The sequence below is a fragment of the Cotesia typhae genome, unplaced genomic scaffold (assembly GCF_013202065.1).
Source record: "Cotesia typhae breed Kobodo isofemale line unplaced genomic scaffold, CoteBio_Ctyphae contig_44, whole genome shotgun sequence".
NCBI lineage: Eukaryota > Metazoa > Arthropoda > Insecta > Hymenoptera > Braconidae > Cotesia > Cotesia typhae.
In genome coordinates, this window is record NW_027423753.1 from 4,619,928 (window position 1) to 4,644,935 (window position 25,008).

Consider the following 25,008-nt stretch of genomic DNA (forward strand, 5'->3'; position numbering starts at 1 on the left):
TAAAATTAAAATGCTTGAATTTTATGACATTAAAGTTAGCTGTCACTTGACAATTTTTTAATTTTTTTTAACAAATAAATTATTTTTAAAAAATTACATTTGTAGTTTTTTTTAATTTTCAAATTTCAATTTTTTTCACCAAAATTTATTTGTTACAAATATTTTTAAATGATCAACTATCTGCTAAGTTAATTTTCACATGAAAATCAATTTAGCAGACATCTAACAATTTTTAGAATTTTTCTAACAAATAAACTGGAAAAAAAAATTGACATGTAGAAATTAAAAAAACTTAAAAATGCAATTTTTTAGAATTAATTTGATTGTTAAATGAAATTAAAAATTGCTCAAGTGACAGATAACTTTGATGTCATAATTTTCATTTAAATTTGTTCAATTTTATTTTTTTCAGTAATAAAAATTTTTTTAACACGCACGTGTTAGCGTAAATTAAAATTTAAGTTCAATAATAAAAAGCATAAAAAATATTTGAATATAATATATCAATAAATCTCAGAAATCAAATTCATAAATTTCAAATAAGGCGCCATTTCTTCGTGACATTTCGCAACCCCGATTGTTCTCTAGCTTCTCAAGTAAACTGCTTTAGTAGTTTTTATTAGCTTTGATTTTAGTTAGCTTTTAGCAGTTGATCAATAATATTAAACAGATATAATACATAATAATTTAAAAAATTGAAACATGATTATACTATTTATCAAAATTATTCTATAACGATAGCAATAAATAATTATCAATAATAATAATTTCATACAACGGTACGTATTTTAATTGATAAGTTTTTATGTTTTTAATAAACAAATCAGTAAATAATAAATGTGAGTAAATATTATTGTAATTCATCAAGAGGCGTTTGTTGATAAAAAAACAAACTTCGTAATAATGATGACAGTACTCCAATATCGATAAAATTTATAAAAAAAATAAAATTGCCACACTTTTTAACTCAGAGGTTAAAGAAACACCTTTTAAATATATCATGATACTCATTTGCTAATCATGAAAATTAATTTAGCAGATATTTATTATATTTTAATGATTTTTTTAACATATAAATTATAGCAAAAAACTGACATGTAAAAATTTTTAAAAATAAAAAATACAATTTTTTAGAAATAATTTTTTTGTTAAAAAAAAATTATTAAGTGACTGCTAACTTTAATAACACTTGTTAATTTTATTATTTTTTTTTTTACAGGGTTGAAAACGTGCAATAAATTGAAACATGTTGGAGAAAATAAATAAGGAACTCGTGCCGATAAAGGCACATTATTTTTTATATAACGCTGGTAAGTTACAAAAAATTGCTCTTTGAACCATACTTGCATCATCATATTTAGTGTTTTACAAAACTGTTACTATTTTACATTTATAATAATCGTTTTTTAACATTTTTCTTTGGTACACTTACTTTCTTATACGCACACACCACTTTCTATAATACACTTTATTTTATTGTATCCTCTTAATTTAGTTAAATTTAATGTTATTTATAATATCACACTCTTTACAACTTTTATAACAAATAATAATTTTTATACTATATAAAATTACTAGTTTTACATTTCGACTAACTCTTATATTTAATTTTACCTTTTTTCAGTATACATTATATGTCCGCAGCGCCTTGACAATTTTTATTTATTATGACACTGAAGTTGAAAGACATTTGGTAATTTTTGGAATTTTTTTAACAAAAAAATTATAGCAAGAAAATTTTATTTAAAAATTTCATCTCTAGAAGCTCTGAAAAATTGTAAATGACATTTTTATAAATAATTTTCTATGTCTAGTTCATTTTTCAAGAAAAATCGAATAATTGTCAAGTTTCTGCTAACTTCAGTCTGAATATTTATTGCTGTTTTTTTAAACACCCTTTCCACTTCTCTTATAAATGTACATAAGTCTTTTTTTTTATCAAGTATTTATATTTTATCAATATAATAACAATTTTACAGAAAAATTTTTTTTAATTACAGCAACAGGCCCAATAATTCCATTTTTACCAGTTATTGCAAAACAACTAGGATTCTCTGGATTTTTAGTGGGTATAATTTATACGATTCTCCCAATATCAGGACTGTTGGCGAAACCGTTATTCTGTAGCATAGCTGAAAAATTTAATCTGCATAAAATATTCTTCCTTACGTTTCAAGCAATACTCGCTATTTCATTTTTTTCAATATATTTTATACCCAAAATAAATCACCAGTCTATAGGTAATGTCACATTGGCATGTCATGCAGAAACGTATCTTCATATATGTCCATATAACACGAGTGATAGATTTTCTGACGAAGCTCTGAACCAAGCTTCTGTATCCAATACCACGCATTCGTCTTGCAAAGTACATCGACATTTAAAATTAATAATTATCATTATTCAACTGGTCTTACAAATCGATAATTAATGTTTGTTATTTGTTTAGCTGTCTTGTCAAGGTTCGTCGGTGGCGTTCGACGAACTTTGCCATAGTTGGCATTTGAATCAATTTTGTGGGCTAGTCAATACAAATATTGAGCCAGATACCAAATTTGATTTTATGGCTGCATTTAACATAGATGATAATCAAAATGTATTTAATTGAAGTTAATTAATTTAAATTAATTCAATAATTTAAATTATTAATAATTAATTTTTCAGATAAAGTCTTGTTTGCATGTTAAAATAAAAAATGCAACATTTGATGACGACAAGCTTGTTCATCCGTTCTGTGACATGAAACATAAACCATTGTATACTCAATGTGTGGCTAATTGTACAGATGTACCAGAAATGAAAAAGATATTTAATGAACTAGACAGTAAAGAAAGCCACCTGACCACTAACTATCAATTTCATTTATTTTTGTGGTCTTGTGTTGTCAGTTGGATTGGTATGGCTGTTGTTACTAGTATTGCTGATTCTATTTGTAATGATATTCTAGGTATATATTTTAATTAAATCAATAATAAATTTTATAAAGGAAATAAAAATTTTCTATTAATAATTATGTAAGTTTAGGCAGCGAACGTATCAACGAATTTGAAAAACAAAAATTGTGGGGATACATTGGATTTGGAATTTTTTGTATCAGTACTGGATATTTAGTTGATCTTTTCAGCAGAGGAATTCCTGATAAAGATTACTCATGTATATTTTATATCATGCTAGTAGGCATGATATTTGATATAATTGTATCAGGAACTTTAGATAAAGTATTTAACTATAATTATTTTACATAATATGTTTTAAATTAATATTTCATTGTATATTTATTTTGTGAATTTATTTTAGAAATCTGTAGATCGTACTGACGACGATCCGTCTGTTTTGTGGGAATTGGGAGCAGTAGCGCAAGAAGGCCGAGTACTAGTATTTATTTTTTGGTGTGTCGGCGCTGGAATATGCACTGGAGTCGTTTGGAATTTTTTATTTTGGTATACGGAAGATATAGCGACAAATAAAGATTGGCTGAAAACACTTCAAGGTTTACTTGTTGGTGTCCAATATTTCTTGGGCGAGTTGCCGTTTAATTTTATTTCTGCGCGAGTACTTAAAAAACTTGGTCATATTAATGTAATGAGTTTAGTTTTAATTATTTATGCAGTAAGGTAAAATAACTTTTAAACTTTAATAAATTGCGTTACTAAAACCATAAGGGCGTATCTCAAAATATACGCCCTTATGGTTCTGCAGAACCAAAAGGGCGTAAAAAAAATTTTTTTTTGCTCCAATCAATGTAAAAATGTTGAAAACATTAACATCTGTGGAAAAGACTAAAAAAAATTTTTTTTTGTTATACGCCCTTTTGGTTTTAAGAAAAAATTTTTCTAAAGTCATAAGAGCGTATCCTGTTTTTTCGGTTTATTATCAATTATAGGTCAGTAAGAAAAAAAATTGCAAAGAAAATAGAAATTATCACTCCACAACTTAATTTTTATCAACAAATATTTATTTAAGTGAAAAAACAAATGAAAAATTATGAAAAAGTAGACGGAAAGAACAAGATGACACTGGATAGCATCCCAGATTATACTGAGTGAAAAAAAATTTTAGATAGTAGCTAGTATAATTCAGATTATAATGAGTATGATCCAGATTACAATGAGTATGATCCAGATTACAATGAGTATAATCCAGATTACAATGAGCATAATCCAGATATCACGCAATATAATCTAGATTGTTCTAGCTACTATCTGAAATTTTTTTTCACCACAGATATCACTGTGAAGTTCGTTGGGTTTTCGAATTTAAAAAAAAAAAAAAAAAAAAGATTTTTTTATTTTAACCTTTTTGGTTCTGCAGAACCATAAAGGCATATATTTTGAGTTGGTATTTAACCCTTATGGTTTTAGTAATGCGAAATTTAATAATTACTGGTGTTATGACTAAATTATGATTTTTTTCTTCTAGGTTTATGGCATATAGTTTAATTACAAATCCATGGATATATTTACTTGTGGAATTACTTCACGGACCAACTCTGGGCCTCTGTCGGCCAACGATGATTGCCTATGGAGATAAAATAGCTCCTTCTGGTACGAGAGCGACGATACAGGGTCTCGTCGGAGCTATTTTTGAAGGAATTGGTTCGTATTTAATCACAATCATCAATCAGTTAACTACGTTAAGATATTTATATAAATAATTAATGTTTATTTGCCAAACAGGTGTATCTATAGGTAGTCTTATTTGTGGACAACTGATGGATGACTACGGTGGGATGCTGACATTCCGAATATTTTCCGTTGGTGCATTATCTTGGTTAAGTATATACTGGATGTTACAGCTGTTATTGCGAAAAGCCAAGGCTTACCCACTTCACCAAGGCCACAGTCGTAAGTCTAAAAGTTGAATAAAATTTAGTTTGATAATTAATGAAAAACTTTGTTTGCAGATTTGGCAAGTTATGCAACGCCAAGCGATGCAATTCTTATGACAACGAGCCAAGAACTTCAAAGTTATTAACAATAAGTCTGAATATTGATCACATGTGATTGGTGCTTTCGCAGATTTTTTAAAATGTTTAATACTTAAATTTTAATTGTCTATACATTTATTTGTATCATTACTCAACCAATCTATATTTGTAAACTTCGGTGATTATTAATCTTTCGGATAAAAATAATGTATTTAAAATTTTGTAATTTTTTTTTACATGCGTATAACGCTATTTATTAATAAACTTTGGTATTATAATATTGTAGATTGCTCCGAAAGGTTAATAAGATTGTGAATATGTGATATTTCATGTTTTATTATTCAGTACCTCAGTATTATTTACGAAAGAACAAATCACTACAATATTAGACATTAATTAAGTACTTTTAATAGCTTTTAATCATGAATTTGTACTGTTTTATAAATCTATAAATTCAATAATAATTAACAAGGTCAGGATTAAGTAAATCTTAATTAACGTTATTGTTTTGTTAATTTTCTTTTTAAATAATTTTATTAACAGTGAAATTACGAAGAAGCTTTTTAGCCAATTTAAAATAGCGACACAAGTCACGTCAATTGAAAATGTTTACAATTCTTCACATTATTATTTCATACAAGTTTAATAATTAGTTAATTTATTTATTGTTTTTCTCAATATATATGTATGTATATGTGTATACATATACGAAAATATATATGCTATTAAAAAAAATGTTTTGTTATATTGTAAGGCTGTCTCAGGACGTTCATTATCAAATTTAATCAATTAAATGTTTGTCTATTTATTATTTGTTATCATTCTCTTTTTATAGCGTTGACGCTAATTACAAGAGGCCTTAATTATTTCAGTTTGTTTGTTTTTTTTTTTTTTTTTTCATCTTCGTAATAATAATTATCATTAATTATTGTTATAATTATTAAAATTAATATTATTTATTATCTTTATATTATTTTGTGTTGCGTTAGATGTATAAATGATGGCATCAAAGTCTCACTTTCGTCGTTGGCTTGTTGTATGTACAGGTGTCGTAGCTTGACTCGAAGATTGAGGTACAGGTTCAACGATAGCCTGAAGATTAGCTATTTCACCTGCAGAATCACAGCAGTCGCTCATGATACCAGTGCTCGTGTGAAAGGCAATGCTACCTTCACTCGAGGACGCAAGACTACCAGAAAGCGGTGGCGATGCCGAGTAAGCTATATTATTTGAATTCGAAGATCCTGCAGCAGCAGCCGCATTAATCCCTCCACAATTAGCAACTTCCAGATTACGATGCAACTCAAGAATCCGACTCTCCAGGGATAAATTAATGTTCACTTGCGCCTCGTACTTGGATTCAACAGCGCGCAATTCAGCCTCATGGCGTTCTTTAGTTTCTTGTAAAATACGTTGTTGATCTATCAGCTGAGCCTCAATATGAGTTTCGCGATGTTCTAATTCAACAAGTCGTGTCCTCAATGCATCAATTGTCGATGTGCGTGAGTCCAATTGCCGTTTTAACGTCGCCAATTCTTCCTCGTAAGAACGGTGAATTTGAGCTGCTTCCTGTCTCAGTATTGGCACTGGTCCCGAAGAACGTTCGTGATATTTAGTCTGTGCCTCACCGAGTAATAAAAATTTTTTCTGTACATTATCAAGAATCCTTTTAAGCTCATCGCTGCGACTGGCAGCTTTCAGCGCGTCTTTAAGTTGATGAGCCGCGTCGAAAAATGCCGCTTCGGCTACACGCGTTTGTTGTTCACACTCAGCAACTTTCGTCTTTTCTTTTTTTATTTCTAATTCTAGCACTTCGAGATTCTCCGTCAGCTTACGATTACGATTGTATTCTTCTAGGCACTTTGACTGCCAGTTGTCAACGGCTTTCTTATAATCTGTCTCAGTAATACGGCTCTCACGTTTACTTCGTTCTATCTCATTTTTCAAACCCTCTACTTCACTTTCCATTATACGCAGTCGATCAGCTAACTCAGTTTTTTGTTCTTGAAGTGTACGAGAGTCTCTTAATTTTCCTAGTAGTCGGCGATTACGTTCAGCATGAACTTCTCTACGCTGTCGTTCGAACAGTAGCTGCATTTGCATCAACTGCAGTTGCTGATTAACTGACTCAATGTCAATAAAACTATCCTCGTTCGTATTATCACTGTTATCATCATCTAGGCCTTTCTTTTTATTAAAAGATCTTACTTTCTTATCTTTAATCGACAACACGCTGGCGCAATTTTCGATATAACGATCTAGCATCAACGTAGGCGATAATCTTGAATCAGGATTGTTATAGTTGTTATTATTATTGTTATTATTATTATTATTATTAGAATTACTGTTGCTATTACGACTTTGTTGCTGGTCAGTACTACGTTGATCCATGATCCCATTCAGCAAACGCTCGTAAGGGAAGAAATCATCTGTTTGGATACTCGTTTCATGCTTACTTTGACCTTTCATATCAGAACATGATTTTGATCGACGTATTTTTACATTTGGATATGTTTTAAGACAAGTTACTGGCGCTGTAGACTGGCTAGGTGAATCAAATTTACATAAATTGAATTTTTTTATTAAGTTTTTACTAGCAAGTCCCGAACAATCGTCGCGGTTTCTATAAGGTTCGACATGATGTACTTGAGGATTTTGGCAATTTACTATTTCTACAATCTGAAAATTAAATCAATTATAAATTAAAAAAACAATTACTACGATTTTTATAAAAATAATTGGTAATTATTTAAAAGTGGGATCAACCCATGCTGGGCCATGTTATTTTTTTTTTTACATCAAATTGATCAATTTTTTTTTTTAATTGTTCGTTTTTTTATGTACTTTTCAAAAACGGGGTTGACCCCACTTGTAAATAATTATTATAATTACCAAATAATTAAATGCCTTTTCAAAATTAAAAAAAAAAAAAAATTAGAAATAATAAAAAAAATACTCACCTCTTGATCTTCTTTCCACGAGTCATTTCTACCATTTTGACTTGAACTAGTCTCCAGTATTTTTTTCACACCTTCAATATTTATCTGCTGTACAGTGCTGTTCCTATCAGCAATTAACTTGCTAATTTTTTGCGAAACAATTCCTTCTTTGTCCGTCACAGGCATAAATGATAAAGCATTGATATTGCTGATAGGCGTAGCGGGACGTGAACTACCAGTCAAAGAGCCATTGCCAAAAGCACTGAGAGCTCGAACAGCAGCAGACCCTACGGAAGTTGATCTCGTAGATGTTTGTCGGATATCCTGTAATCGTAAATTTAGTTAAAACAAATATATAAATAAATAAAAATAACAAAATACCTTAACAGGTGTTGTTTCAGGCGTAGCTTCAATAGCAGCTTCTGGTGGAGACGAGTTACTTCTGTTAGTACTATTGTTAGGCGTTGAAGGAGCAGAACGTGGTTCATAAGTCATAGTTTGGATAGACTTAGGACTATTGGGTGATATCTTCATACTCGGTGACCATAACATGTCTTCATCTAAATCATTATTCATTCTCGTGCCTAGTGGATCTTCAACAATATTTATTGGCGTCAAAGGGCACTGCTGATCCGGTAATGGAGTAGCGCGCAAGTTATTAGGCGCATAAATTTCTTCTCTTCTGTCAAAAGCAAAGTGTCCACACTCTGCTACGACATCATGGTGCTCCATTTGCTTCCAACGAGCTGGACTGGTTTCTGTATCTCTTGAGGCTGTTATCAATAGCGGATGCATTCTCACCGAGTCCAACATTGGCTTTATCGTGTGCTTAAATGTCGCGAGATACTCGTGATCATTTTGCGCGTGATGTGTCCGCAAGTATGATGTTAAATTACACGGATACATTGCGTACAAACGATGAAAGAAATTGTAAAGACCCACATGAAGATGCAGCAGATAAAATGAGACCTTATCTGATAAATTATTTTGAGAGTTGGAATGAGTGTAATAGTACGAAGCTAGGCGATTGAATACATCAAAAATCTCGTTGAGATATGGCCCCAAAGCTGCTGGTAACATTGGTAGTAAAGTCACCAGTAAAAGTAAGGCGCTTACTATTAACAGTGCATCCACTTCGTTTTTCAACAACTTCAACAGTTCTCGAAATAACGAATGATTTGTCAATTTGTACAACCATGTTGGCTGTCTTCGTGCAATGTGTCCCAATACTAACAATGCTTGAACCCGCTGACTGGGGCTAACTGACTTTGCCAGTGTATCTGTTAAACGATCTAGCAAATGTTTGTCATGCGGTTCACGTACTCCAGCAAGAACTTCGATTGCTCGCAATGAATTTGTGGCGAAGAAATAATCAAGCAATCCACTTACAAGGCAATTGTCTTTGTCTGTAATAATTTTATTTAATATTCGTTAATTATCATGTAAAAGTAATAAGCTACGTCCAAATAATAAATCTAATTTTAAATAAATAAATTAAAAATTTGTAATTTAATTTTATCATGTAAATTATTTGGAAGTACAGCTGTTAAAAGCAATTAATACTCACTTGACAAAAAATGATCATGGAAGATTTTTTTTATTATTTCAACCTCACTTAATTTATTAGACTCCAACAAATCAAACAATTTACCAACTTCACTGTTGCTACCCATACCGATCACTTGCAAGTTTGCTTCTTGTTTAAAAAACTTATCTTGGTTTGTTTTTAATAAGATCTTTGGCTCACAGAAAAAATGAATAATTTTTTGATGATTTACTGGTGACTTGTCTGGTAGCCATTTGTTAATTATCGCTTAACTTTGGCTACCTAAAAGTGTATAATTTATAACCTGTAACAATAAATAAGTAATTATTGAAAGAACAATGTTGTCATTTAAATAAATAAATGAAATTAAGAAAAAAATAACAACACCTGGTATTAAATGTCACATGAAAAAAAAAAAAAAAAAAAAAAAAAAAAAAAATAAATAAAGGTCTTCAATAAATATAAAATGTCATTAGTAAATATATAAATACGTGACATATTGATAATTAATACTGTAACATTGTCAATGAAAAATTATAGTAGCTATATAATAAATAAATTGTCGGCTACATAATACTGCGGTATGTTATCGTTGAGACAAGACCCTCGTTGAAAATATTTCAGTCGTAATATTATTTATAATACTAATTTAATTTGTTCTTTATTTAATGACACTGGTAAATGTTGGTGATTTTAAATCTAATAATGGATTGTGATAAATGTTGGGGCTTACCTGAATGATCATTGAGTGTTTCAACAAAAGACCTCCTCATCGAGGTACTTGTTAGTTGCTGAATGATGGCTAATGAGGTCCCGTGGTATAATTTCGACTGGAACGCCATCTTAAAATAATGTAGCGTCAAATATTGAAGCGTCAAGCTTCAAAACGCTGAATAAAAAACAATAAAATTTTAGAAAGCTAAACAATGTTTATATTAGCTTTGACACTGCATTAATTTAATTAGATTTTTAATCTGCGACGTTGCGAAGAAATTACGCGGGAAAATTATGAATATGAAATTTGCACTTTTTAATTATTTTAATGACATTAAATTTAGCTGTCACTTCACAATTTTTTTTAATTTTCTTCAACACATAAATCACAGCAAAAAAAAAATTATTAAAAAAATAGGCTTGTAGAAATTTTAAAAAACTACAGATGCAATTTTTAAAAATAATTTTTTGGATGAAATTTATTTGTTAAAAAAATTGAAAAATTGTCAAGTGACAGTTAACTTTAACGTTATTAAAATTTTGATTATTTAATTAATATATTTTTAATTTAAAACAGAATTTCAAATATATTCTTCTTTAAAATTATTCATTTAATTATTTATCATTTAAAAAAATTCTATTTCAGTTACTTTCACGTTTATGGAACATTTTAGTGATTAATTAAATATGTAATAAAAAATGTAAATTTTATTTTTTTCACTTGCAAATTTATATTCTTCTTCATTAAAATTTTTTTTTAATCTTAAGAATTTTCACAACTGTTTTTTCTGTTATTACATATTATCAGTAACTCACTTAAAGATTTTTTTTTCATAATAATTTGATAATGTAAATGGCGGTTGAACTTTGCTTAATAGGCGTTACGGAATGTTACAATCTATTTTTTACTGCATATAAAATAAAATGCTCAATATATTAAATACAGAAAGTTTCATGAACCTGCCAACTTTTACACTGTAAAAAAAATTTTTTGTTCTTTACACATAAAAATCATGACTTAAAGTTAGCTGTCACTTTTTTTAATTTTCTTTAACAAAAAAATTTGTTCTAAAAAATAATTTTTTAAAAATTGCATTTTTAATTTATTAAAATTTATACAAGTCTATTTTTTTAATAATTTTTTTTTGCTATAATTTATTTGTTAAAAAAAATTAAAAAAATTGTCAAGTGACAGCTAAATTTAATGTCATAAATTTTTTTGGAATTTTATAGCAATTAAATTATTAAAAAAGAATTTAATTAAAAAGTTTCACAAGTGAAAATTACTAAAAATTACAAGTGAAAATTTTTAGAAGCATTTTTTTGTTGTAATTAATTTGTTAAAAAAATTTTTAAAATTGACAGCTGACCGCTAACTTCATCTATTTTAAACTATTTCTACTTATTCTATTATTGATAATGTAGAAATTATTTCCTAATCGTCACACTGTTATTATTACTATTAATATTATCATTATTATTAACATATTATTATTATTATTATTATCATCATCATCCGTTACACTTTTGTTGTTTGTTATGAAAACTTGTTGAAACGTGTTTGATGAGTATTTCTCTTACCGGATAATTAAAAAATAGATAATATTAAAAATATTTACTCTTTAAAAATGCCACGAAAATCTTCAAAAGTAAGTACTGAGCAATTTGACACTTGAAATAATGTATATTTTAATTTTTTTTATTTACTTTATAGGAGACTGTGGTTTTTGTAACGAATGTGGGTGTCAATGTTGACGGCAAATATGATGTAAATTTTTTAGAAAATGCAAAAATCGCCATGGAACGTGTTATTGAAAAAAAAGTTTGTATTACTTAATTGTTCATTGATTTATACCGAAACTTCCTTTTTTTTTTTTTTTTGTATTTAATTATTTATAATATTCGGTTAACTATTTTAGATTTTTGTAAGACCCAAGGACGAAGTCGGCGTAATACTAATGGGTGTTGAAGATGGTAATAATTCATTAGAATTGAATCTTATTGATAACTATATTAATGTCCAACTACCGTCATTTGATATGATTGAAAAAATACGTGAGATTAAGCCTCAAGATATAGAATTTAAAAACTGGATTTCTGGATTGCAAGCTGCTCTCAAAATGATTTCAGACCAAGTTGAGTTAGTAATTTAATAATTTGATCTACTAATTATTTGGTATTAAATATTTAAATAAATAAATTGATTATTGCAGAGGCTCGAATCGTATTACGATTATTTTAATAACAAATTGTTATCCAACAAATCCTTTTGGTAATTCTGCTAAAGATAGTCTGATACAAGACATAACAAAAAAAGAAGTTAACTTTTTGTGGCTGTAAGTATTTAATTTATTTGTATTAGTATAAGTCGTCAATGACAGACTAGCAACCTTGCAGTCACTATGTGACTGTCGTAACTTGTGAACTAGAAAAGAGTAAAATTTTGCTTTAATAAATAATGACTTTTGTTAAATTGCACTGTACTTTCTTAAGTATTGACATTTTTAAAAATATAAGCTCATCCCGATGTTACACTCATCAAGAGCTTTCATTTGAGTACCCACATGCATTTTAATATATTTTTCACATATACAAATATATGAAAAATTGATGTGGGTACTCAAATAAAAGGTCTCGATGAGTGTAACATCGGAACGAGCTTATATCTTTAAAAATGTCAATAGTTCACAAGATACACGGTCATTTCTTAATTATGTATCTAGAGATAGAGCATTTTTTAATGCAGCCTAAATACCTATCATAATAAATTTATGATTGGTGAGAATGATATCAAATCTTGAAAAGGCACAACTCCAGGTCAAGACCTTTCTAATGATACCAAATTTAACCATAGAAACCCATTTTGTCATATAAATACACTGGCCACAAAATTTTTCTTATTATCTTAATGACATAGATTTATTTTTACAGCGGAAGCAAAGATTTAAAAAATTTAGAAGACGAGGAACTGAATGTAAATGAGCGTATGCTTTTTGACTTAACTCAAAAGGTATAATTAGTTTGCGAAAATTCAAAAATAAAAATTTATTACTGAATAATTGGATAATTACAAATGTTATTAATAGGTTGAAGGAGAATACATGCCTTTTTCTTTTGTATTACCAAAGTTAGAATTTTATGGCGCCCACAAAACATCTCCAACGCCTTGGAAATGTAATTTGGAAATCGGAACTCTAAAAATTCCTGTTGCCATATACATTTCAGTGAGTCAATCATTTATTTTCTTGTTATACATTTTTCTATTGTTGTGTAATCGTTATTGATGTTTTTTTAATTAGATCACTGAGGTACAGCCGCTGAACAAATGGCAGGATATTTCAAGCTCTTTTGATCCTAATAGTGCAGAAGAGTTGCACTCAGTGAGTAAAAAACGGGTCTTGGCTGATCGTTATCGAGAAGAATACAAGCTCGAAGATACTGTTCAAGGCTATATGTACGGAAGAAAATTTATTCCACTTACCGAAGAAGATTCGGCTGTTTTAAAATTACTTTCTGAAGAAAAGTCATTTAAACTTTATGGATTTTCTCCAGAAAAATTCGTGAAGCTTGATTATCGTCACGGAAAAAAAACTCATGTTATTTTACCATTAGAAGTAATTTTATTTTACATATGATTAAAAATCATGATAATGATCAATGATAATTTAATCACAATTTATTAATTTAAACAATTTAAGGGAGCAGAAGAAGAATTTTTCTGTTTAGTAAAGGCGATGGCTGATTTGCAACGGGTAGCTCTTGTCCGTAAAATTTACAATAAAAACTCTAGCCCTTCGATGCACGTTCTGTATCCACAAATTGGTAATGGTGATAAACCATGGGTATGTTACAATTATAATTATAATTAGAAAATTATTCTTTTCAATTATTGAAAATTGAGTGTCACTGAACATACAAAGAATGCGAAATAATAAATTGTCAATTATTACTAAGAATAATTACTCAATTGCAGTGCTTTTTCATGTATGAATTAATCTATTCGGAAGAACGACTTATAATAACACCACGTTCCTACGACAATGTGCTCAAAAACATACGGCAAGAACAATTTGATTGTGTAGATAAGCTAATAAATTTAATGATGCTTGGACAATCTACGTAAGTAATTGATATTTATATTATAAATAGGAATTTTATTTGTATGACTTTGATCTTTTACAAGATATTTATATTATTATATTGCTTTTTAAGTTGGTTCATCAGTACTTACGATAACATAAGGATCGGTTAATTTATGTGTTATATATCAGCGCTTGATTGAAGTGATACAATTTAAAAAAAAAATTATCTTTACTAGCAACCTTGCAGTCACTATGTGACTGTCGTAACTTGTGAACTAGAAAAGAGTAAAATTTTGCTTTAATAAATAATGACTTTTGTTAAATTGCACTGTACTTTCTTAAGTATTGACATTTTTAAAAATATAAGCTCATCCCGATGTTACGCTCATCAAGAGCTTTCATTTGAGTACCCACATGCATTTTGATATATTTTTCATGTATACATATATATAATATATATAAATATATGAAAAATTGATGTAGGTGCTCAAATGAAAGGTCTCGATGAGTGTAACATCGAGATGAGCATATATCTTTAAAAATGTCAATAGTTCACAAGATACAAGGTCATTTCTTAATTATGAATCTAGAGATAGAATATTTTCGAATTCAATCTAAATACTTATCATAATAAATTGACTATCGGTAAGAATATTATTATATTTAAAAGGCACAAATTCAAGTCAAGACTTTTGCAATGACATTAAATTTCACTAAAAAAACCAATTTCATCACCTGACTATCCTGGCCACAAAATTTCGCTTATTCTCTCAATAATATCGATAAGCACGATGTAGACTTATATTGTCACTTCATTAAATAATCATGTTTTTCAAACGTGACGTTTTAGGATAACAATATAATTTATATACGATAAAATCGGTTACATATCATTCATAATAATATTTATTTTTGCTGCACTTACACTATTGCTTGGTATTTATTTTGTCATTCTCACTTATAATCTCAATTAAAATTTCTTGATAAATAAAATTTCTTCTATCGTTCTAAGAAATCTTAGACAAATTAATTCCACAAACTCAACAGTAAATTATTTTAATTGATAAAACATTCTATTAGAAGACATAAAATTTATCCTTCAATTGTGCGTTGTATACCTTTGAATAATTATGTGTTTTAAACGATTTAGTTTAAATTTATCTGAATATGACATATACAGACCTCCAGTAATTGTCCAACCAGAAAATCCAACTATTCCAAATGAAGTTATGATTCGTTGTAAAAAATTATCCATTCTTTCAACGTTAGTGATAATAGCTATCGCAATATTAATATCGTTAACATACGGTATTGTATCTATGTATTTTTCTGCCACTGGTATTACTATTCGTTCATTTGCCATAAGTCTGGTACTAACATTAACGTTTTTTGCTGTTCACAGACTTTTCATGAAATAAATGATTTTATTATACAAAAATTAATTCACTCTATCGCTACTGTGCAAGAAAATATTTATATTACGCTATTAAAAATTTTTACAAGTTGCAATATTTTTTTTCTGATTTTTATTTTTTAATAAATACTTTTATTAGACAAGAGAATATTTTGTCACTTAGTGTAATTTAATTCAATTATCGTGTAGTACAATAATAAGTGATGAATTAAAATTAATTTATATATTATAAATAGCTGAAAGGTACTACAAAATAATTTTAACAGGATGAATTCTGAAAAAACACGTAGTTTTAAAAGCTATGCCAGTTACTACAAGCCAAGTTATAAAATTTCTGACAACAAAGTAATTTCTAATAAAATTTTCACAACACTTGTAATAATATTATTAATGTCAATGTGTATGTCATTAGTTCTAATTATTTTATCATTATTTGAGCACGATTACGTTATGGCTACTTATCTCATTTTTATCAGCTTTATTTTATATCTTATAAAAATATATATTGAAATAAATTTCACGTCTAAGCTTGAATAATATTTATAAGTTATCTATATTATTAAGAGAATAAGCAAAATTTTGTGGCCAGGATATTCATGTGACAAAATCGGTTTTTTTAATGAAATTTAATGTCATTGCAAAAGTCTTGACTTGAATTTGTGCCTTTTAAATATTTCATATTATTCTTACCGATAGTCAATTTATTATAATAAGTATTTAGGCTGAATTCGAAAATATTCTATCTCTAGATACATAATTAAGAAATGAAATTTTATCTTGTGAACTATCGACATTTTTAAAGATATAAGCTCATCCCGATGTGACACTCATCAAGACCTTTCATTTGAGCACCCACATCAATTTTTCATATATTTATATATATATATATATATATATATATATATATATATATATATATATATATATATATATATATATATGTATATATGAAAAATATATCAAAATGCATGTGGGGTACTCAAATGAAAACTCTTGATGAGTGTAACATCGGGATGAGCTTATATCTTTAAAAACGTCAATATTTAATAAAGTTCAGTGCAATTTAACATGTCATTATTTAATAAAGCAAAACTATATTTATAGTTTACAAGTCACAGCAGTCACATCGTAACTGCAAGGTTGCTAGTATTATATATTTATTAAAAATTTTTATATAAATTCCTTTTCTCATACTAAATAAAATACTATTATTTTTAAAAATTTTCTAAAAAAATAGTTAAATTCTGAATTTTGTATAACTTTCAAAAAGGACATTTATAATTAAAGAAAGCTTCCTACTAAATTTCACTGAATTTATAAACGGTCGATACCAACGATTAGTCAATTTGACATGGAATTACTATTATTATTATCATAATAAATTATTTTTGTTAACAGCATTCCCGAAGATGAAAACAAGACCTATGAAACTTGTTCCGTAGAATCTCCAGACTTGCAACACTTATGGAATACACTATCATCAAGAGCATTTGATCCAGAAGCATCAATACCGGAACCCAAATTGTCTGTATTAAAGCCTATTCAACCTCCGGAATGGAAGAATTCAAATGAACTAGCAAACTGTATCACCGATATTATCAGCGCTTATGAAATAAAAGACGAACCAAAAAAGACATTTGAACCTGTTGACATCATCGATGTCTCTCAACTTACGCAGCAACCAACTATGTACGTTTTGTTAATCTTTTGAATCTTTTAATAACTTAAAAACTTAATTTTATCGTTATTTTCAGTAAAAAGAATACAGAGCCTGGAGATTTTCTTCCACGTCCGATGGATGTTGATTTAGACGCACTGGTGTGTATAATTAATTTTATACTTCAACTAGTTATTTAGTAAAAATAAATTTAACTTAACTATTTTTTATTTTAGTTCACTGATTAAGCAGTACCTGGTCAATTTATGAGCACAGTTGTTAACTTTTCACATATTTTTAATAAGAAAAAATATTTTTCCAACTTAAAGTTGAGTAAGAGTAAGTAATTTATATTTTTAAATGAATAAAGATTGATACTAAATCATTAAAAATAAACAACATTCTTTAATTTCTTAATTTAAAAACTCCTGAATTTTCAACGCAAGTACTAAACGATGCTAATATAATTAATGGTGAAAGAAATTTAACTAAACTACTGGTAAAGCATACTTTTTTTTTTTCTTTTCTGATGATAATGATAATATCACTGTTGTACATATTAATTGCAGGACCTTCGAGAATATATTTGATTACACATGCATCATTCTTGTCTTTTGATTGCAATTATAATATCGATGCAAGCATTCTATATCATCGATAGACATTTTATTTAATTATATTTTTATTTAAACATTAAAAAAATATAAAAACATTTTTATATATAAATATACTGGCAATAATAATTTTATCTTGGATAAAATTTTATCTCGGATTGAAAAACTGGCCTTAAATTTAATTTAAAAAACTTGTTTTATCACATAAATGGGTCAGAGACAAAATTTTCTTTATTCTCTTCTAATTATATAAATGACAGGTGATTGATAATGAATCATAAAAAATAAACGAAATTTTTCCGATCTCCTGATGATCTTAAAACTATTTATAAGTTTCATTGGATACCGAACCAATTTACCTAGCCTTACAAGAGTTAATTGTAATATTACTTTGAATATTATAAAGGAATCAATGATCATCTCATTTTATTACAAATAAATCTAATTTAAATTTGATTATTTTATTTAGAAAGAACGTTAAAATCTAAATTTTATTGTTCTTAAAATTTATTATTGTTTTGGATTTTCTTCGTAAAAAATTGAACACAAAAATCAATATAATGAGTTCAGACCAAGAAAAATTAAAAAAATCGCCAGAAAGACCATCGCAACCGCCACCTCCTCCACCAAACTCGTATCTGGAATCTCAAACGTCTCTCCCATCAGAGCCGGATCCGCAATTACAACTTAGATCTTCACCACAGAAAAAATTCAGCGCGCCAAATCTATCTGAAGATCATAGAAGTAAAAAGAAATCTATTAACGTAATATGTGTCCTATTATGTATTTTATCGATAGTTTCAATAGCTGCAACTTTCTACCTAAAGTCTCAATGGTCAAATTATACCTGGTTTACAGCAATCGCAAGCGTAACTTTCAGTTTATTGGGAGGTTCTCTTTTCATGTACAAGCTACTTAGTTCTGATGATCCCAATTCCATACAATAATTACAATATGAGTATTAAGTATCCCAAAATTTATGGCTGTACAATTATAATTTGATGAAATTGATATTTATATAATTAAATTAAATAAAAAATTAGGTTGATCAGACCACAAACGAAATGTTGACAATTATTTCACACTTTATTGCAACGTTTCGTCGGACATCCCGATTTCTTCAGGCAATCTTGACATGGTTTATTTAAACTATTTATTTATTTAATGCATGTATTTTAGATTGCCTGAAGAAGTGGTCTGATCAACCTGATTTTTTATTTAATTAATTCCTTTTGGACCTGATTAAAACAATGATGGATGATATTTATATATATATTTTTAATAATACAACTTATGCTTTATTATTATTCAAATATTTTGATTAATTTTAACAAATTGAAATAAAAGTTTTCTAAAATATTTATCTTTATTATAGATGGACAATCGGATCATTAAAGAAACAATTTTTATTTGTAATATATAGAGAAATTCTTGATTCGCAATAATGGAAAATGATTCTGAAAAATTATTAATAGAATCAGTTGATACTGATCAAACTAATTATTGCGATAGTAAAAAAAAATTAATGATTGCAATATTTATAATACTCGTATTATTATCAATAATTTCTTCGGCAGTTGGTATGACTTTAAAATTCGGGTTTGGATTTGATTATGGAATTTATTTAGTGACCACAGGTGTAATTTTAGCTGCGGTAGCTTCAGGATTTACATTTTACTTCACAAGTCTACCGTTGAATAGTGAAAAATCTGAAATTTGAGTGGTTGGTTCAACATTTAACACAATTTTTATATTAATAAAAATAAATACAAATTCAAAATATACTTATTCATAAACTGAATAAATAATTAAACATGAAATTATCGAGAATTGATGACTTCAAAACTTAAAACAGTCACATTATATTATTGATATTGATTATATGATTTTTTTATATATTTATTTTTCAGTTACCGAAAATTCCTGCTGAGTAAAGGTGTCCCCCCCCCTCTTCCCCCTTATCCTTTATTTCCCTAATTCTCAAATTTGTCTTTAATGATAAATTTAGCTATTATATATGGCTAAATAATTCTGAGACAAATTATTTAGCCATATATAACACAACACATTGTCGTAAATTCTTTTTTATTCAAAGTTTAATTACTCATCAAATATTTAAATAAAATGTCTATCGATCATAAAATACTTTCAGAGGGATATGGATCAATGAATAGAATGCTACTGAATCTTAGCTCGCATCCTTTCGCTGTATTTTCTTAGTTTCTTCAGGATCTGTACAAAACAATGTTAAATATTAAATATTAAAGTAATATTAAATATTATCGTGGTTGAATTTTATTACTTTTATATTGTATAGTTACTATGTGTAATTTTCTAATATTGTATAATTATTTATATTTATGTCTTGTACAGAGCCTGAAGAAGCTGAGAAAATACAGCGAAACGTTGCGACCTTAGATGCAGAAGCATTCTATTCATTGATCCATATCCTTTTAAAATCTTTACTTCGGGGTGAACCCAATAGCTTCCTTATTTTTTTGAAAAGTTTCAATATTCTTAGCGGGAAGTTAAAAATTTTCTAAAGAATTTTAAGGAATATTCAGAGTTTTTGCGGTGAAAAAGGACTAAAATTACCCCTAATTTCCGCATACAGTCATTAAAATTGACGTCGCAACGATTATAAAATCAATTAATTGGTTGTTTTATTTGTAATTTTTTTATCGACAATTTGTAAATAAATTTGGAGTACTAAAAATAGTGGAATTACTTATCATACTGACGATGAACATGAATGTAAAAGATTGACTTTGTCTTATAAAAGTATAATACATTTCCTATTACGTTAAAAATTGTTAATTTTTTAATTAATTAATCTCTTAATAGCGCTATCCAAATAATAATCTGAATTTTAATTATTTTTTGCTTTATCGCTAATACTGCTTGTTTTATTAATATTTTTTTATTATTCTGGTTTCACGCTTTCAAAAATTTTGTTATGATGCTTTTCCATTGTGTTCAATTATTTCTTTTTATCGTTTTCAAACTTATGGATATTTTTTTTAACAATTTAATAAAATATAAATTTTCAATATTTTCTTTTTTATTGATAATTTACGGTTTTATCTTCTACAATAAATCTATTTTATTCGCTTTTATGGCATCCGGAGTGGGTCCCGAGAGCGATAAGGGCGTTATAAAAATTTTTTTTTGGTAACCGATGTATTTTTGTATGAAATGTGCAGAAATGCAAAAAAAATTTTTTTTATCTTAACTAAAAGTTTTGTTTGGACTTGGAAAAAATAATAGAATTTTTATTATACGCCCTTAAAGTTCCCGGGTGCCATAAGGGCTTATAATTTTTATACGCCCTTATGGCATTTGTAACGTGATTTATTAACTGTAAACAGAAAAAAAAATTTACTTGAATCAAGTAAATAATTTTGAAGAATTTCATCTTCTTGAGTAGAAAAATTTGAGTAGAAAAATTCTTAAACTAAGAAATTTTTATTGGTTTAAGTAAATTTTACTTAATTCAAAAATTTTTTATCTTTATTCGAGACAATGGAACTATTCAAAATTATTTTCTTGGTTCAAGTTAATTTTTTTTTCAGTGTATTTTATACTTTTTACATACCATGCGATCATTTTTTAGGTATGAAATGATAAATATCAAAGTCAAAATTTTTAATTAATATACTTTAACATTTTAGACATTCATACAGCGAATATTACTTTTTAAAATAGTATTTTCTTCCATGTAAAGAATAAATTGTAGGATTTAAATAATAAATATTACATAGTGATTATTAAAATCACGATTTTACTGTTTGAAATGGTAATTTTTAGCAGTTGATCATTACTTATTATAAATCGACAATTATTTATTACAGTTAACTTTTTTCCATGTGATGCTAAAAATCTACAGAGGTGCAAAAACATCTGTACATAGAACCATCTGAAAAATGAAAAAATTTTTTTTCATTTTTTCTCTTTATATAGAAGGGATATTTTTCTTCTTAATTTCATGTATAACTATTAATATATCTTCACCTTAATCGATAGTTATAACAATAAAGATACATAAATATGACCTTCAGCCGTGTAAAATTAATTAAAAATATTGTAAGAAATACCTATAAAGATAACAGTGAATGTGACACCCTTAAAAAAATAAGGCGTTTTAAAATAATTTTATCAATTTCAATGCTAATTTCATCTATGATTATATTAACTTATTGGTTTTCATTCAATACTTTAGTATGTTTCATAATAATTCCCGGTGTAGTATTCAGTATCATTAATAAATTAATAGAATGGGCATTCTTCACGTAAACATTACATTTTAAAATACATAAAAAATTCTAATCTTACCACAGATAGTAAAGAATAATTAGAAAATTTCGATAAAAAATTATTTTTACAAAATTAGTCACTTTATTTAGATGAAAGATATTTTCAATTTATTTTCACCAAACAATAATAGAAGACAAATTTTGCTACGATATCTTTTAAAATGAACGACCCGAATTACCAACAAAAAATTAGAGAATTCAATAACGATATAAGGAAATTAAAAATATCAGATGTTAAGAACTTTAAGTTAAAACTTTCAATGCTTTGCTTATCATTGATATGCATTATTCTATTTTCGGTAGCAAATTCTTTGCTCGAATTCTTTTTCTCAATTTTTACAATTCCATTTAATTTCGTATGTAAAGTAAACTCAAAAATTAACCACTTGATATTCAAATGACTATTTTTAAAAATAATTTGCTGGAGTAAGATTGTACAAGAGTTTAAATAAATTACAACTTCTAATTATAGTAATAATTGAATAATTAAAATTTTTTTATTTCTTATTTTATTAGAACGAACTAATAATTAAAATTTTCTGATACTATTTATTAATAAAAATTTTTCAATATCAATTTTTTCTTATTGGTCAGTGTTAAGTAATTAAAACAATGGAATCAAAGAGCCGTACGGGTAAATTTGTACAAACCGGAATTTTTATTACAATCATAATTCTTTTAATAGTTGTTTGGTATTACGGCTATCTTAATATACTGATGTGGACAGTAATTGCAGGTTTGGCTTTAGGGACGTGTATAAATTTGGGATTTGTATAATTTAGAAAATTTAGAAAATAAAAACTTATATAATGTATGTTCTGCTGATAAAAATATATAATTATATACACACGGACAGAAAAAAAAATTTTTCTTGAACCAAGAAAATTGTAAGGAAGACCGAAGTTATTTTGGAGCAAGAAGAAATTTTCTTGGCTTAAAAAAATTTAACTTTGTTCAAGAAATTTTCAATCTTCCTTAAGATTTTCTTGATTTAACAAAATTTACGCTTGACTCAAGACTTTCTTTCTTTCTGTGCAGAAATATATTTTAAGTATGAAATTTCTTCTTTAAAATTCACTACTTTATTTATCAAAAAAGTAGTTCCTTTAATTTATTATGAATCACGATAAAAAATGTCAATAAAAAAATTAATTATTTTTAAATTACGCTTTGAATCTGTCAGGGAATTTTTTCACAATATATTAATTATTACGAATTATAGTAATAATTAAAGCATAAAATTTTTTTCTATTTCTTTTATTAGAACGAACCAATAATTAAAAATTTCTGAGATTATTTATCAATAACAATTTTTTAATATCAATTTCTTCCCACTGGTCAGTGTTAAATAATTAAAACAATGAATTCAAAGGAACATGATACATCGTCACATGAAAATGATCATCATGAAAAACATCATAAAAAAATAAAAAAAGTTTACCACAGTGCGGGTACATTTGCACAAAGTGGCACGTTAATTATAATTATGATAGTTTTGATAGTTGCTTGGGTTTTCGGCTATCTCAACATATTGATGTGGGTAGTAGTTGTGTGTTTGGCTTTGTGGATATTTAAAAAGTTGGTACTTAACAGATACATGTAATGTATGTTCTACCGACAAAAATATGTAATTATATATACAAATATATATTTTAAATATGAAATTTCTTCTTTAAAATTTACTACCTTATTTACCGAAATAGTAGTTCCATTATATTATATTATATTATATTATATCACTATATTATTATATTAATAAATAAATCCAATTAAATTCTACCATCATCATTTACTAAAACTAAAATTGGGAGAAAATGTATTAAAATTTATCAAAATTATTATTTGTATTATGTATTACTTATCATAGTAATACTTGCTAAAATTGTACATATACTTTTGTCCATCTTCATACTAAAATATTTGTAAATTTTGCCGTTCAGCTTGCTGCCTTGGCATTCAAACAAAATTAATAAATAAATAAATTAATTAATTCAGTTTAAATTACGCTATTTATTAGTCAGTAATAAGAGATTTTATATATTTTCAATAAATAATAATAAAATCGAATAATTACGCAAATGAACATGAACCAATCAAATCTTAATGTAAGCAACATGATTACTCCCATAAGAAATACAAATTCAAAAGATGACTCAGATTCATCAAGAATCTCCAGAGAGAAAATTTATACGATACTTCAAATATCGAGTTTAGTTTTATTATTAATCATGTTTATTATAAGTATTGTTTGTTACTTCAAAGGTTATCGTCATGCGGTCATGTATTTAGCCATAGCAAGTATCATTATTTCTTTTGTCTTTTTGACAATGAATAATTCATTCTTACGTTCTATTGATGCATTAAAATAGAAAGACTCTGAAAACAAAGCGTACAAAGAATTTTACAGAATTTGATGATTATTTTTTTTTTTTAATTTCCCACTAGCTAACTTTTTGCCATCTCCCTTAATATTCGACGGTTGATTGTAGAAGACAAGTTATAGATTTTTTAAAAAATTGTATTTTTAATAATTGTTTTTACTATTATTAATATGTTAATCATTTAACGATTAATTGGAACATAATTAACATCGACCAACTGTTTGAATTGAACATTTGAAATGTTTACTTTCAAATGTGACTGTATTGTCATTATTTTACTTAAATATTTTTACAAATACTACCAAATAATTTCTTTCATTAATTAGAAGATTCAATCAAATTATTAATTGAAATCACATAAGTTCTAATTTCAGTATTTTATTAATAAAAAAAAAAAAAAATGTCATCTAAAGATACTGGG

At 27.2% G+C, this 25,008-nt stretch overlaps 3 protein-coding genes across 8 annotated transcripts; 2 read left to right on the top strand and 1 right to left on the bottom strand.

Moving 5' to 3' along the window:
- Positions 1-605: 605 nt before the first annotated feature.
- Sugb (Sugar baby transporter) lies at positions 606-5,846 on the top strand. Of its 5 annotated transcripts, XM_074244768.1 has the most exons (11): positions 1,288-1,310; positions 1,625-1,693; positions 1,815-1,917; positions 2,001-2,368; positions 2,450-2,596; positions 2,665-2,947; positions 3,025-3,218; positions 3,298-3,614; positions 4,420-4,595; positions 4,677-4,844; positions 4,904-5,846. In XM_074244768.1, the coding sequence occupies exons 5-11, from the start codon at positions 2,564-2,566 to the stop codon at positions 4,972-4,974; spliced, it is 1,242 nt and encodes a 413-aa protein (XP_074100869.1). In that variant the 5' UTR covers positions 1,288-1,310; positions 1,625-1,693; positions 1,815-1,917; positions 2,001-2,368; positions 2,450-2,563; the 3' UTR covers positions 4,975-5,846. The 5 variants fall into 5 exon arrangements, with proteins under 5 accessions (XP_074100867.1, XP_074100868.1, XP_074100870.1 ...); XM_074244766.1 differs by lacking the exons at positions 1,625-1,693; positions 1,815-1,917 and adding an exon at positions 606-779 and having other exon boundaries at positions 1,220-1,310; XM_074244770.1 differs by lacking the exon at positions 2,450-2,596 and having other exon boundaries at positions 2,001-2,065.
- Positions 5,800-10,289, bottom strand: Tsc1 (tuberous sclerosis 1 protein hamartin). Its single transcript, XM_074244765.1, has 5 exons — positions 10,146-10,289; positions 9,434-9,716; positions 8,248-9,272; positions 7,888-8,190; positions 5,800-7,606 (listed from the first exon to the last, which is right to left on the bottom strand). The coding sequence occupies exons 2-5, from the start codon at positions 9,537-9,539 to the stop codon at positions 5,942-5,944; spliced, it is 3,099 nt and encodes a 1,032-aa protein (XP_074100866.1). The 5' UTR covers positions 9,540-9,716; positions 10,146-10,289; the 3' UTR covers positions 5,800-5,941.
- Positions 10,290-11,628: 1,339 nt separating this feature from the next.
- Positions 11,629-24,631, top strand: LOC141528645 (X-ray repair cross-complementing protein 5). Of its 2 annotated transcripts, XR_012479412.1 has the most exons (13): positions 11,629-11,775; positions 11,841-11,948; positions 12,046-12,266; positions 12,340-12,462; positions 13,058-13,136; positions 13,213-13,350; positions 13,426-13,740; positions 13,825-13,968; positions 14,100-14,245; positions 17,021-17,311; positions 17,377-17,440; positions 17,516-17,618; positions 21,745-24,631. XR_012479412.1 is itself a non-coding variant. In XM_074244804.1 (12 exons), exons 1-12 carry the CDS (start codon positions 11,755-11,757, stop codon positions 17,525-17,527), a joined length of 1,662 nt encoding a protein of 553 aa, XP_074100905.1. In that variant the 5' UTR covers positions 11,629-11,754; the 3' UTR covers positions 17,528-17,694. The 2 variants fall into 2 exon arrangements, 1 of the variants encoding a protein (XP_074100905.1); XM_074244804.1 differs by lacking the exon at positions 21,745-24,631 and having other exon boundaries at positions 17,516-17,694.
- The last annotated feature ends 377 nt before the right edge of the window (positions 24,632-25,008 follow it).